At 40.5% G+C, this 15,000-nt stretch overlaps 1 protein-coding gene across 1 annotated transcript in view; it reads right to left on the bottom strand.

The window, feature by feature from the left end:
- The window catches only part of LOC118378778 (glutamate receptor ionotropic, NMDA 2B-like), a 159,760-nt gene that overhangs the window by 143,515 nt on the left and 1,245 nt on the right, over positions 1-15,000 (bottom strand). The window contains exon 2 of the mRNA XM_052526077.1: positions 7,795-8,294. Coding sequence (XP_052382037.1) covers positions 7,795-7,843 — 49 coding nt within the window. The 5' untranslated portion in view covers positions 7,844-8,294. The remainder of the gene's footprint in view (positions 1-7,794; positions 8,295-15,000) is intronic.

A 15,000-nucleotide genomic window follows, 5' to 3' on the forward strand; every position in this document is an offset into this window, starting at 1 on the left:
TAGAACTATAAAGCCTCTATGACTGGACCACCACTGGATTAGAACAATAAAGCCTCTATGACTGGACCACCACTGGATTAGAACTATAAAGCCTCTACGACTGGACCACCACTGGATTAGAACTATAAAGCCTCTATGACTGAACCTCCACTGGATTAGAACTATAAAGCCTCTATGACTGGACCACCACTGGATTAGAACTATAAAGCCTCTATGACTGGACCACCACTGGATAGCCATGTGGTTATATGTTCTATACAGTCTGGCACCCCTGTGTCATCACTCATTTCTATACTGCACCTATATACCTCTGTCTATGTATTCTCTGTTTGACAGATGTTAACAGCCATGCAAAAACAACACTTGATACAGATAACTTTTCCTCATTCAAACCCAGAGACAGACTGTACTACTTTTGTCTGGCAAGATGTCTTTCTGGCAAGGCGGAGAGATGGGGGATGATTAATTTTAGCCTACCCCCTGAGGACACTAGTTATGACCTGCTTCCCCCCACGACCACCCTCGTTACCCTCCAACCCCACCCAACACCTCCCCACCTCAGTGGTCATGGGTAATTAATTAGCAAGCTGTTCCCAGCAGAGGGCCAAATGAAAGCAAGCTCAGTGATACAGTCAGGGGGGGGACACTCAGACTCAGGAGGCAGGTTCACTTCACACAGTAGTTAGGGACACCCAGACTCAGGAGGCAGGTTCACTTCACACAGTAGTTAGGGACACTCAGACTCAGGAGTCTCCTGCACTGTGAGCTACAATAGTATTTTAGCCCACTGAGCCAAATCCTTGGCATTAGCATGGGGAATCGATCCAAATGTTCAGGTTTCAACCAAAGGGACTTATCACACAAGCCAGCTCTGATACACTAATTACAATATTATATTTCTGGAGACACATTTCTTTTTTATCCATGAAGACCAGAAAAGTATTTTAAAAACAAGGGTTAGAACTGGTTCAGGGAACAGAACCGAAAACCATAAAATAACCAAATCATTTGAAGAGCAGAACCCATACTGAAAAAGAAGTGATCTATAGTGTTGGGGACTGGTTAATAACGTTCTTTCATGTTCCAGGTATTTTTTACCCGTCCCCAAAAAATCACAACAAAGCGCCTATGCAAAGCCCTCACTCTCACTCAGAAACCTATTCCAGTGTCTGCCTGCCAACTGAATTTTTTTTACAGTGGGTGTGTATGCAGGCTACCTGCCCCTCCCATCTGAAGCATAGGTTACTGTAGCCTTCTGATGACATTACATAGGTTACTGTAGCCTTCTGATGACGTTACATAGGTTACTGTAGCCTACTGACAACATTACATAGGTTACTGTAGTCTACTGACAACATTACATAGGTTACTGTAGTCTACTGACAACGTTACATAGGTTACTGTAGACTACTGACAACATTACATAGGTTACTGTAGCCTACTGACAACATTACATAGGTTACTGTAGTCTACTGACAACATTACATAGGTTACTGTAGCCTACTGACAACGTTACATAGGTTACTGTAGCCTACTGACAACATTACATAGGTTACTGTAGTCTACTGACAACATTACATAGGTTACTGTAGCCTACTGACAACATTACATAGGTTACTGTAGTCTACTGACAACATTACATAGGTTACTGTAGCCTACTGACAACATTACATAGGTTACTGTAGTCTACTGACAACATTACATAGGTTACTGTAGTCTACTGGCTGTAGTCTAGACAACATTACATAGGTTACTGTAGTCTACTGATGACGTAGCCTACTGACAACATTACATAGGTTACTGTAGTCTACTGACAACATTACATAGGTTACTGTAGTCTACTGACAACATTACATAGGTTACTGTAGCCTACTGACAACATTACATAGCCTACTGTTACTGTAGTCTACTGACAACATTACATAGGTTACTGTAGTCTACTGACAACATTACATAGGTTACTGTAGCCTACTGACAACATTACTGGTTACTGTAGCCTACTGACATTACATTACATACAACATTACATAGTTACTGTAGTCTACTGACAACATTACATAGGTTACTGTAGTCTACTGACAACATTACATAGGTTACTGTAGTCTACTGACAACATTACATAGGTTACTGTAGTCTACTGACAACATTACATAGGTTACTGTAGTCTACTGACAACATTACATAGGTTACTGTAGCCTACTGACAACATTACATAGGTTACTGTAGTCTACTGACAACATTACATAGGTTACTGTAGTCTACTGACAACATAGGTACATAGGTTACTGGCAGTCTACTGACTACTGACATTACATAGGTTACTGTAGCCTACTGACAACATTACATAGGTTACTGTAGTCTACTGACAACATTACATAGGTTACTGTAGCCTACTGACAACATTACATAGGTTACTGTAGTCTACTGACAACATTACATAGGTTACTGTAGTCTACTGACAACATTACATAGGTTACTGTAGCCTACTGACAACATTACATAGGTTACTGTAGTCTACTGACAACATTACATAGGTTACTGTAGTCTACTGACAACATTACATAGGTTACTGTAGCCTACTGACAACGTTACTGTAGTCTACTGACAACATTACATAGGTTACTGTGTTTTTAACATTACCAGGTTACTGTAGCCTACTGACAACGTTACATAGGTTACTTAGTCTACTGACAACATTACATAGGTTACTTAGTAACATTACAATAGTTACTGTAGTCTACTGAAACATTACATAGGTTACTGTAGTCTACTGACAATATTATATAGGAACTGGATGGACTACTTCAACATTACATAGGTTACTGTGCTCTGGATTTAGTAAATACAATAGATACTGTATAGGTTTCCTACATTCTAGTGTCTCACCAACATTACAAAGGTTACTGTAGTCTACTGATGACGTTACATAGGTTACTGTAGTCACTGACAACATTAGGTATAATGTCTGATGACGTTACTAGGTTAATTCAGATAATGACATGTCATTACATAGATGCTGTAGTCTAGGCAAGCTTCCTACATTCCTTCCTCACCCTGAAACGTTACTAGTTGCTGTCTCCCGCCCATTACATAGGTGACTGGCCTACTGACACATTATGTAGGTTACTGTACTTTGACATTATAGGTTACTGTAGCCTACTGATGAAATACATAGGTTTGTTATTGACAACATTACTAAAACTGTACCGCTCCATGGATTATTCTATAGGTTACTGATTGGTGACAACATTATATAATGTTAGCTAAATGTAAAATAAAATGGATGTTACAGAGGTTTTAAAGTAAAAAAACATTAAAGGTTACTTTTTGGGGTTCACAACATTACAGAACTTTATTTTGCTAGTGGGAACAGTGGAACAGAATGAAAAAATAATGGTTCTGTTCACAACAAAACAATTGGAAAATAACTTTGGTTCCAACCCCTGATTTCAAGTGTTTTATAAACTAGCGATACTTCTGGTTTGGCTAGTAAACCTCTTGTAATATGGTGGCCATTGCACACTGCTAACTTGAATACAATGGAATCACCCACAGCATACTAATGGTCACATTGGTTCTTTGTGTTCTTTTCTGGATAGATTCCTTGGGGAAAGAGTTTGTCACGGAGGTTTGAAACTACAAAGGAGTATCATGCTTTATCTTCATGGCATGTACTCTACTGTAGCCTGGTTAGATCACACTCCATCTACGAATCTCTTTCACCCTCTTCATCTCCTCCGTTAAATGTATCATTATCCTCTCACTATTGTTCCTTCTCTGAAGAGTCACCTGCACAACACATGATGATCCCAATTCTTCTCTTTTCTCTCTCTCTCTCATTTGTAATTCATCAAATGTTACTTCGCTTATTCCTTCAACCTGTTCTGGTATCATAACCTCCCTCCGTCACTCTCTCTCTCATCTCCATATACCGCCACCCCTCTCTCGACGAGCCACACTCCCCTTGTGTTCTGCCTCTCTGTCTCTGAAAAACCTGACTCTCTCTAACCCCTTCTCCATTTCTCTTTCTCTCTTACCCTCTTACCTCTCTCTTACATAGGTTCTCTAGCCTCTCAACCGTAACTCTGTCTGCCTGTCAAAAACATTAGCGGCTTCAAATTACTTAGGTTCCGTTGGCATGACAGGGAACAGTGACTAACTTCAACAACAAGGTTATGTTCGCTACTGACAGCATTTACACATTCTGATCATATAACCAACGAGACTCTCAGTGTGCTGCATTGACTCAAGTCAAAAGAAGCCAAGATATTTCAATGGAGACACTTTCTCTATTCAAAAGCAGTATACACCCTAGCCAATCAATTTTATCAAGCTCCTAGACTAGGGTTGTGTCTCAAATGACACCATATTCCCTGTTTAGTGCACTAGCTTTTGGTCAAATTACAGTAGTGCATTACATAGGAATTAGAGAGATGCCATTGGGGCACGGAGGGGAGGATTTTCAATGCCAGAGGATATCAGGTAGCCTATTAAGGGGAATAGGTATCGAAGGGGCAATTCAAGGCATGCTGATGAGTTGAGCTGATATGGCACTCTAAGAATCTCTGACGTCTACCAAGACATTCAATCATGTCATTTACAGAACAAACCGCCAAGAGAGGGGATCAGTAACCAACCGATTAGACTCTCACTGTGCTGCATTGACTCAAGTCAAAACTGAAGTGGTCCTCTCTAGCTCAGTTGGTAGAGCATGGATAGTGGGTTGGATTCCCAGGGCCACCTGTACGTAAAACGTATGCAAGCATGACAAAGTCGCTTTGGATAAACGTGTCTGCTAAACGGCATATATTATTATATTAAGAAGCCAGGATATTTCAGTGAAGATGCATTTTTTCTATTCAAAGTCCCTATCCTATAAATTGTATCAAAACACCTACACTAGAAGTATATTCAGTTGCCTGTTAAGAGGGATACGTGTTGAAGGAATGCTGATATGAGTGAGAGCGTGAGAAAGAATGGCCCTCTAAGATTACAACGGTATGTGGGCTGCAGCAGTATCACAGTGATGGGGCCCATCTATGCTATTCTTAGACCTTCCATCCTACCTTCAAAGACAGTCACACATGACTGGCAGTGGTGGTGGGGAAAAGAGAGAGAGGTAGAAACAGAGCGTAGCCTAGTGGTTAGAGCGTTGGACTAGTAACCGGAAGGTTGCCTAGGTTCAAACACCCAGTGACGTTAGGTCAAACCTTCATAGAGCCACCTGCCTAATTCTCTCTCATTTGTAATTCCTTCACAAGGTGCAAATCTGTCGTTCTGCCCCTGAACAGGCAGTTAACCCACTGTTCCCAGGCCGTCATTGAAAATAAGAATTTGTTCTTAACTGACTTGCCTGGTTAAATAAAGGTCAAATAAAAAAATAAAATAAAAGACAGACATTTGGAATGCTTATTTTCATCACAGAGAAGCAAACGGTGAGTGGGTGGGAGTCAGATGATCGTCACTTGTTAGTGAGGGCATACATTTTCGTCAGTACACTGATGGTCGTTCGGGAAAAGTCTATACTTGAGAGATGGTGATGCATTACAGGTTCAAAGAGGAATGAGAAGAGGACCAGAAAAAGTCTAGAGTAAGAAAATAACTATTTAAATGTTTTTAACATTGACCACAAGGAATACTGTACATCTCTCTCTCACAAACAAACCGACACGCACACGCACACTGTCCGATACATTCAGTACACACAAAAACCTGTCAGCCTGCACTTCGAGTCCCCTTAATCCTTTAATGACTCCATCAATATTTGTAAAGCCAGTCAAATGAAGCCAGAAGCCAATAGAGTTGCCTGCCAGGTCGTCAGTCTGTGACCATGATGCACTGCTGCCACTCTCTCCAACACACACACACACACACACACACACACACTCACACACACACACACACACACACACACACACACACACACACACACACACACACACACACACACACACACACACACACACACACACACACACACACACACACACACTCTGGTCACAATCTACTGATCACAGAAGGGTGCTGCAAACACCACTAAGCCCGGCAAGACGAACAAGAAACACGTAAACACCACAAACCAAACCAGCTCCACAAACAAGCTCCTTCTGGGCTGCACGCTCCCGTTCCCAATCTATCTGTCTGTGCCCCAAATGGCACCCTATTCCCTATTTAGTGCAATATTTTTGCGCCATAGGGCTCTGTTCAGAAGAGGTGCCCATTTTATGGAATAGGATGTCATTTGAGACATATGCTATTAACCCATGTCTGAGATCTCCATCCTCAGTCAGATAAATGACCATTTCACTCGCTCTGGGTTTCATTCAGTCTGTCTGTCTCTCCCCTGCCCCTCTCAAGTCAAAGGGCTTCATTGGCATGGGAAACATACTGTATGTTAACATTGCCAAAGCATGTGAACTAGATAATAAACCAACGTGAAATAAACAACAAAAATTAACATTAAACAGTTCAAAATACATTTCAAATGTCATATTATGTCTATATACAGTGTGGTAACGATGTGCAAAGGTTAAAGTACAAACGTGAAATTAAATAAACATAAATATGGGTTGTATTTACAATGGTGTTGGCGCTTCACTGGTTGCCCGCACACTTCTTGTGGCAACAGGTCACAAATCTTTCTGCTGTGATGGCACACTGTGGAATTTCACCCAGTAGAGTTGATCAAAATTGGGCCTCTCTCTCTCTGTCTGTCTGTCTGTCTGTCTGTCTGTCTGTCTGTCTGTCTGTCTGTCTGTCTGGCTGGCTGGCTGGCTGATTACCTTTCTGCTTCCCTGTCCATCTCTCTCCTGCTCTCCACTCACTTCCAGTCTCCACATCCACTATTAGATAAACCTGTCTCTGTCCCCCCCAGCTCTCTTTCACTTCCAGTTTTCCATCCACTTTCAGTTCCCTCTACGCCCACCCCAGGGAGAGAGAGAGGAAGACAATTAGTCCTTTCTTCTTCTACGCTCTCCTAACTCTTTCCTTCCTCTACACTCTCCTAACTCTTTCTTCCTTCATCCTCCATTCTCACCCTTTATACGTTTCTAGTTTCATTCTCTACTTCACGCTTTTCTCTCGATCTCGCTGGTACTGAAAACAAAATGGTTCTCGATTTAAATAACAAACCCGAAAATGTGCAATGACTGTCTGTACGTACTAAATGGAGTACAAAAGGAACAACATTGGTTGCTGACGGCCAAAAGAGGGGACTTTGGTTTTACTGGTCATATTAAATCATTACTGTTCACAAAAGACACGTAAATAAGCCCTTTCAAAGGCAGACAGTTACACATTCAGCCTCATGTGGATATTGTATCACACATAAAGAAACGGAAGGCTTTTCAATCGAACCTGCATTGTGATATTTAGGCAGTATCTCTTTTTCTTCAAAGACCACCGCTATTACCAGGTACATTCCGCTCATGGGTGGATGCGTCCAGTTTTCACAATAACAAGTGTGTACGTTCACGGATAATAGTTTATTATCGAATACACTTCATGTGTGTTTTTATGTTTTAAAATGCATTTTCGTGAACTAACACTCGCACTTGGCTTTTCTCCTCTCCTTGCCAGCTCTGACTTTGCTGATAGCTACTTTATAGGGCGGAAATGTACTGGTTGTCCCACCTAGCTAGCTTAAGATGAATGGATAAGAGCATCTGCCAAATGACTACAATGTAAATGTAATAAACATTGCAGGTTTGATTGAATTTCGGGCCTAAGACTGATGGACTGCATCTGTGAAACAGAGAGAAAAGGTCAAGTGTAAAAGGCCTTGGGGGGTCCTACCTTGTACATTGCCAGCCCAGATCTCCTCTCTACTCTTCAGAACTGGCATGGTGGTGTGGTCTGGGACCCAACTACTCCTCTCATAGCACCGGGTGGAGGGAAGGATGAACAGAGGAAGCCGTGCAGAGAGGAGTAGACGTGAAGAGGGCTTATGGAGTGGGGGATGAGCACCGAGATTGAACAAGTGTGCGTGTGTCAAGTTTGAGTGTGTAAGGAGAACTCAAAAAATAAATGGAGAAATGACGAATGGAGAAAGAGATGGAGAGGGGCGAGGCGCTCTCTCAATCGTCTCTTGTCATCTGACTCATCCTCCCGTCTTCTTCCACTGGATGATACAGCGCGACGAGGTTTCCTCTGACAACTCCGTGTGTGAACAACGGTTGCCGTGGCAATGCGGAGATCAGAGCGTGTCTTCCTCCTTCCCTTCTTCTGTTTCTTCTGTCGCTCCCCTCGTTTATTTAGTCACCATCATCGGTCTGTACGTTGGGTCTTTGTCAAGACTGGGGGAGAGGGGAGAGGAGGGAGACAGAGAGATGGTCAATAACCAGACATGATCTGTTAGGGGCGAATGTTTCTCTGCCTAATGGTGAATTATTTTGTGTCTTTTGTATACACAAGTCAATTGCTTCAGAGGTTCAAGGCTTTTAACACAGCTTTTTACCTTTCACTTCGCTCTTGGCCAACACACAATTATGCAGTGTGATTTATCTTCTTATCATATATTATAAAAGTTCCATATTATACATTGACAGACAGTACAAAATACGTGCAAAAGAAAAACGGTACTTAGTTCATTTTGTCTGGTGGTTGGATTCAACTCTGGCCTAACATTAAATACCACTTTTTAAAATCAAATTTCAGAAAATATCCCATATATTACATTGACAGACATACAAAATGTGTAAAACATATAATAACCACTTTGGCAATGTTGACATTAAAGGCCCAGTGAAGTCAAAAACTTGATTATCCTGTGTTTTATGTATATTTCCACAATATGAGGTTGGAATAATACTGAGAAATTGTGACAATTACAATAATGCCCTTTAAGTGTAAGAGCTTTTTTGAAAGGCCGTCTGTTTTGGTGGGATGGAGTTTTGGCCTGCCTATCACCAGGCAGTAAATTAGTTAATAGACAAATAAGAAAAGACTTCCAAACCTCTCTGCCAATAACAAGCAGTTCTAGCAAAACTATTGCTTGAGAAATGTATATTTGCTAAAAAGCTATTTTGTTTAGTTTTTTGCTATTTTAATTAATAACAATCACAGTAAGGTACTAGATTGCTACGAATTAATGATTTAATATTGAAAAGCAAACGGCTGCATTGGCCCTTTGAGTATTCAAGGTTTGTAATGGGTAGATTTAACTTGAGCCTAACATTCAGGACATTCAACATTAGATTTCTGGAAAAAGTTCTATACACAACAGACATATAAAATGGGTTAAACAAATAGGAAGCACTTTGCCAATTTTGATGATAAGTATTCAAGAAGTAACTTTGGCCTAACACCCACTAGTCTCTGATCTTGTCCGTGTAATATATGCATCATTCTCTCATGTTCTCTTCCTGCCTTCATCCCTTCCCACTTTTGTAGATGGGTTGTGTCCTGCATTTCCGCGCTGAATTTTACCATGTTGCCCTCTAGGAAGTGTGTGTGTGTGTGCATGTGTGTGTGTGTACACACATTTTAGCCCTGGGAAAAATGTCAAAGGATATCACTGTGTAAGGAATTTTTATCCTGTCTGGCAGAGTGATAAATTATGTATTCAACACATTTTATTTCCAAAACCCATCTTTCGCTCTGACTCTTTCCAACTGTAATTATCTCAAACTCCTTCAGTAGTATTTAAATGACATTAATAGTGCAAATGATGTATTGGGCTCAAAGAAACATACACAAACTTTGGCAATTAAATACTGTACCACATGCAAAATACTGTACCACAGCCCTAGCCTCACTACAATCAAACAACGACTTTCATAGACAATTATTCAGAAATATACAATATGATATATTGTGGTGATAGTAAAATGGATTAAACAAAACTACTGATTATTAATATCTATCTGGAAAGTGCAGCAGATTGGAGTCTCCTTGCTAAATACATAATTATAACTTCCTTTGCCCCCTTCAAAAATGGTACGCATAGCATATGATAAAGGAAATATGTGAGCTACTGGCATACAATGTAAATCACTTTGAGACTCAATAAAAAGTGCTAGGTCTATAGCCTACATACAGTAAATGCAAATCAGTATCATGTCTTTACAGAATTGACCAGAAATGTCACAAATTGAACGTATAGGCTAGCCATGTCTCTCAAATGCAGCAACATAATCTCACCATGCGCCACAGCTTTGAAATAGCATTAATCCTTTAGAAATGAGATGGAGGGGTGGATGGATGCCCTTTGTGAGTTAGAGACAGGAAGACATTGTCTGAGTCCCGAATGGCACCATATCACCTATACAGTGTACTACTTTTGGCCAAACCCCTGTGGGTCCTCGTCAGAGGTAATGTACTATATAGGGAACAGGGTGCCATTTGAGATGGAGACATTGTCAAAAAATGTACCTGGGAGGAACATTGTGTATTATAAATAGTAATAAGAGCTCACTCTCCAAGCGTAGTGTCATCCCTCCTCACTGTGCTGGGTTAAAAGCCTACCTAAATCATTCAGACTACTTGGGTCCACAGTACACTATACTCAATTAACATCAATGCTCTGTAACTTTGAGAGACTACTTTTGCTCTAATGATTGAGATGGAGGACTAGGAAGGAGAATTAGTTAAAAAGCTTAATCCAAGGCCTTCGTAAGGAAAGTCTAGACTTAAAATTATATCTCACATCCACTAACATCTGACATTGACTTAAACTTTGCAACTGATTGACTTCAACCACTTAAGATAAGAATCAGATTTGATACTACAGTATATGACATTTTGTAGAATTGTAGATAACTTGAAAGTTAGTTGATCAATACTTAGGTCTTGGGTAATGACTAGGAGGAGCTGTAGGAGCTGTGGCAGTTATATATGCTGCCTCTAATATCAAAATAACCAAAAGCATGCCAAGAATTTCACATTTTGGGGGAATATGAATTGCATTCACAAGCACAGTTTTCACCATGCACCAACCTCCATTTTAGACCCCCTCTCCATTAGAAGCTAAGGTGAATTTCTCAGAAATGACTAATAGGCATATGGGGTCTATTGAAAAGAAAAACAACAAACGGCATTAGGACACTCAAGCCTACAGTGAACCACCACGGGAATCCTATGATGCAGCCTGAAATCAACACTTTAGGGGGCCTCAAAGAGGACCAAGCACGCCCTGGCTGGTGTACGATTCACTGTACCACTCATTTAAACAGATTCATCACACAGACAGTTGAATGTAAGGGGAAGCATGGGAGGAAATATAGCTAAATATCTTAAAATATCATAATAAGATAGAGATACTGAATTAAAACCAAATCGAAACAAGCCATAATGCAGCCACAACGGACCACATTGCAAAAGGACAGTCAAATGACCTGTACACTCTGTATTGTACATAACAGATATAGGCTAGGCTCTATGGGCCCGATTCGACTTAGGAAATGACGTATTCGTTAAGCACGCCTTTCCTATGCACTTGGTATTCAGACTTACCTTATGAAGGTGCGTAACGGGCTTTGCAAGCGTGGTTCCCTTGCACACACTCAATACATTTTTTTCAACTGCTGAAAACCCTCTCACTTGCTGGCCAACAGAGTTTCTTGTATAGTTTTTATTCAATAGGGTTGTCAGTACCTTTATCTTAAGCCTTATAAATACGGTGTGGCTTTAACGGACACAACAGAATATATTGAACAGGTTTAGAATATTAGGGATCAATGAAGGAAAGCCATCTAAATATATGCAATTTGTAGATTTAAAAATGCTCTGATATTGTATATTATTTAACTTAGGAAAGTATTTATGAATCATTAAAAAAAAATGGTGTGGAGAGCCTTCATGAGCGAAAGAAAGAAAACAGTGGTTTGATTCATTCTGAAAATTGTCACATTCAGTTCTTCAACCCATGGTAATGTTGGAAGATTACTGTACATAGAATTATAATAGGGAGAATAGTGTACAATAGTAGGTTATACCCTCATCTACTGCCTGCACTAACCATGGAACTGTGTGATGACACAGCCAAGTATTGCACAATGCGTCGGGTTCAAAATGTTGAGGCTTGGTCTGCCCGCTCCAAAACTATTTAAATTATTTTGGGGCTCCTGAGTGGCACAGCGGTCTAAGGCACTGCATCTCAGTGTTTGAGGCGTCACTACAGACGTCCTGGTTCAAATCCAGGCTGTATCACAACCGGCCGTGATTGGGAGACCCATAGAGTGGCACACAATTGTCCCCAACGTCGTCCGGGTTTGGCCGGTGTAGGCCGTCAATGTAAATAAGAATTTGTTCTTAACTGACTTGCCTAGTTAAATAAAGGTACCATTTTCTCAACCAGCCCCACCTGGAATGTTTTTCCAAAAGTCTTGAAGGAGTTCCCACATATGTTAAGTACTTGTTTGCTGCTTTTCCTTCACTCTGCAGTCCAACTCATCCCAAACCAACCAATGTTATTTAATAGTTTTGATGTCTTCACTATTATTCTACAATGTAGAAAATAGTAAAAAATAAAGGAAAACCCTTGAATGAGTAGGTGTGTCCAAGCTTTTGACTGGTACTAATATATATACAGTGCCTTGCGAAAGTATTCGGCCCCCTTGAACTTTGCAACCTTTTGCCACATTTCAGGCTTCAAACATAAAGATATAAAACTGTATTTGTTTGTGTAGAATCAACAACAAGTGGGACACAATCATGAAGTGGAACGACATTTATTGGATATTTCACATTTTTTTAACAAATCAAAAACTGAAAAATTGGGCGTGCAAAATTATTCAGCCCCCTTAAGTTAATACTTTGAAGCGCCACCTTTTGCTGCGATTACAGCTGTAAGTCGCTTGGGGTATGTCTCTATCAGTTTTGCACATCGAGAGACTGAAATTTTTTCCCATTCCTCCTTGCAAAACAGCTCGAGCTCAGTGAGGTTGGATGGAGAGCATTTGTGAACAGCAGTTTTCAGTTCTTTCCACAGATTCTCGATTGGATTCAGGTCTGGACTTTGACTTGGCCATTCTAACACCTGGATATGTTTATTTTTGAACCATTCCATTGTAGATGTTGCTTTATGTTTTGGATCATTGTCTTGTTGGAAGAGAAATCTCCGTCCCAGTCTCAGGTCTTTTGCAGACTCCATCAGGTTTTCTTCCAGAATGGTCCTGTATTTGGCTCCATCCATCTTCCCATCAATTGTAACCATCTTCCCTGTCCCTGCTGAAGAAAAGCAGGCCCAAACCATGATGCTGCCACCACCATGTTTGACAGTGGGGATGGTGTGTTCAGGTGATGTGCTGTGTTGCTTTACGCCAAACATAACATTTTGCATTGTTGCCAAAAGTTCAATTTTGGTTTCATCTGACCAGAGCACCTTCTTCCACATGTTTGGTGTGTCTCCCAGGTGGCTTGTGGCAAACTTTAAACGACACTTTTTATGGATATCTTTAAGAAATGGCTTTCTTCTTGCCACTCTTCCATAAAGGCCAGATTTGTGCAATATACAACTTATTGTTGTCCTATGGACAGAGTCTCCCACCTCAGCTGTAGATCTCTGCAGTTCATCCAGAGTGATCATGGGCCTCTTGGCTGCATCTCTGATCAGTCTTCTCCTTGTATGAGCTGAAAGTTTAGAGGGACGGCCAGGTCTTGGTAGATTTGCAGTGGTCTGATACTCCTTCCATTTCAATATTATCGCTTGCACAGTGCCACTTGGGATGTTTAAAGCGTGGGAAATCTTTTTGTTTCCAAATCCGGCTTTAAACTTCTTCACAACAGTATCTCGGACCTACCTGGTGTGTTCCTTGTTCTTCATGATGCTCTCTGCGCTTTTAACGGACCTCTGAGACTATCACAGTGCAGGTGCATTTATACGGAGACTTGATTACTCACAGGTGGATTGTATTTATTAGTCATTTAGGTCAACATTGGATCATTCAGAGATCCTCACTGAACTTCTGGAGAGAGTTTGCTGCATTGAAAGTAAAGGGGCTGAATAATTTTGCACGCCCAATTTTTCAGTTTTTGATTTGTTAAAAAAGTTTGAAATATCCAATAAATGTCGTTCCACTTCATGATTGTGTCCCACTTGTTGTTGATTCTTCACAAAAAAATACAGTTTTATATCTTTATGTTTGAAGCCTGAAATGTGGCAAAAGGTCGCAAAGTTCAAGGGGGCCGAATACTTTCGCAAGGCACTGTATATATATATTATTAACTGTTACTAATGACCCTCAGCAACAACCAAAAAGCTGTGACATCATTTACAGAGGATTCAAATGTAGGTAAACAAAACAATGTAATTAAATGGAATGAAAATGTAGTCTATACCAACTGAAGGGAACTAACAGTAAATTGGCAGTTGAATATGTGTTGTTATTCGGCTTACTGAAAGTTGATAATGATAGTGGCTAATATTTTACATTATAAAAATATGGGCATATATTTAAGACTTTGTCTTAATTACAGGCCTAAAAAGGTATCAGTCAGACTCCTTGACTTTTTACACATTGAGTTATTTATTTTATTGAACCTATATTTAACTAGGCAAGTTACTATGACGGCCTAACAAAAGGCAAAAGGCCTCCAGTGGGGACGGGGGCTAGGATAACATTTTTAAAAACACACACATCACGACAAGAGAGACAACACAACACTACATAAAGAGAGACCCAAGACAACAACATAGCATGGCAGCAACACAACATGACAACAACATGGTAGCAGCACAACATGGCAGCAGCACAACATGGTAGCAGCACAGTTACGTTACAGCCTTATTTTCTTTATTATTGTTATTCTAAAAAAAACTGTTTTGCAATGTCATTATGCGGTATTGTGTGTAGATTGATGAGGGGGGAAAACAACTCCATTTTAGAATAAGGCTGTAATTTAAAAAGTCAAGGGGTCCGAGTGCTTTTTTTGTTTGTTACCTTTATTCAACTATTCAAGTCAGTTAAGAACAAATTGTTATTTACAATGACGGCCTGCACCACGCCCTGACCCGGACGATGCTGGGCCAATTGTGTGCAGCACTATGGGACTCCCAATCAC

This window comes from Oncorhynchus keta, chromosome 10 (genome assembly GCF_023373465.1).
Source record: "Oncorhynchus keta strain PuntledgeMale-10-30-2019 chromosome 10, Oket_V2, whole genome shotgun sequence".
Classification (NCBI taxonomy): Eukaryota; Metazoa; Chordata; class Actinopteri; order Salmoniformes; family Salmonidae; genus Oncorhynchus; species Oncorhynchus keta.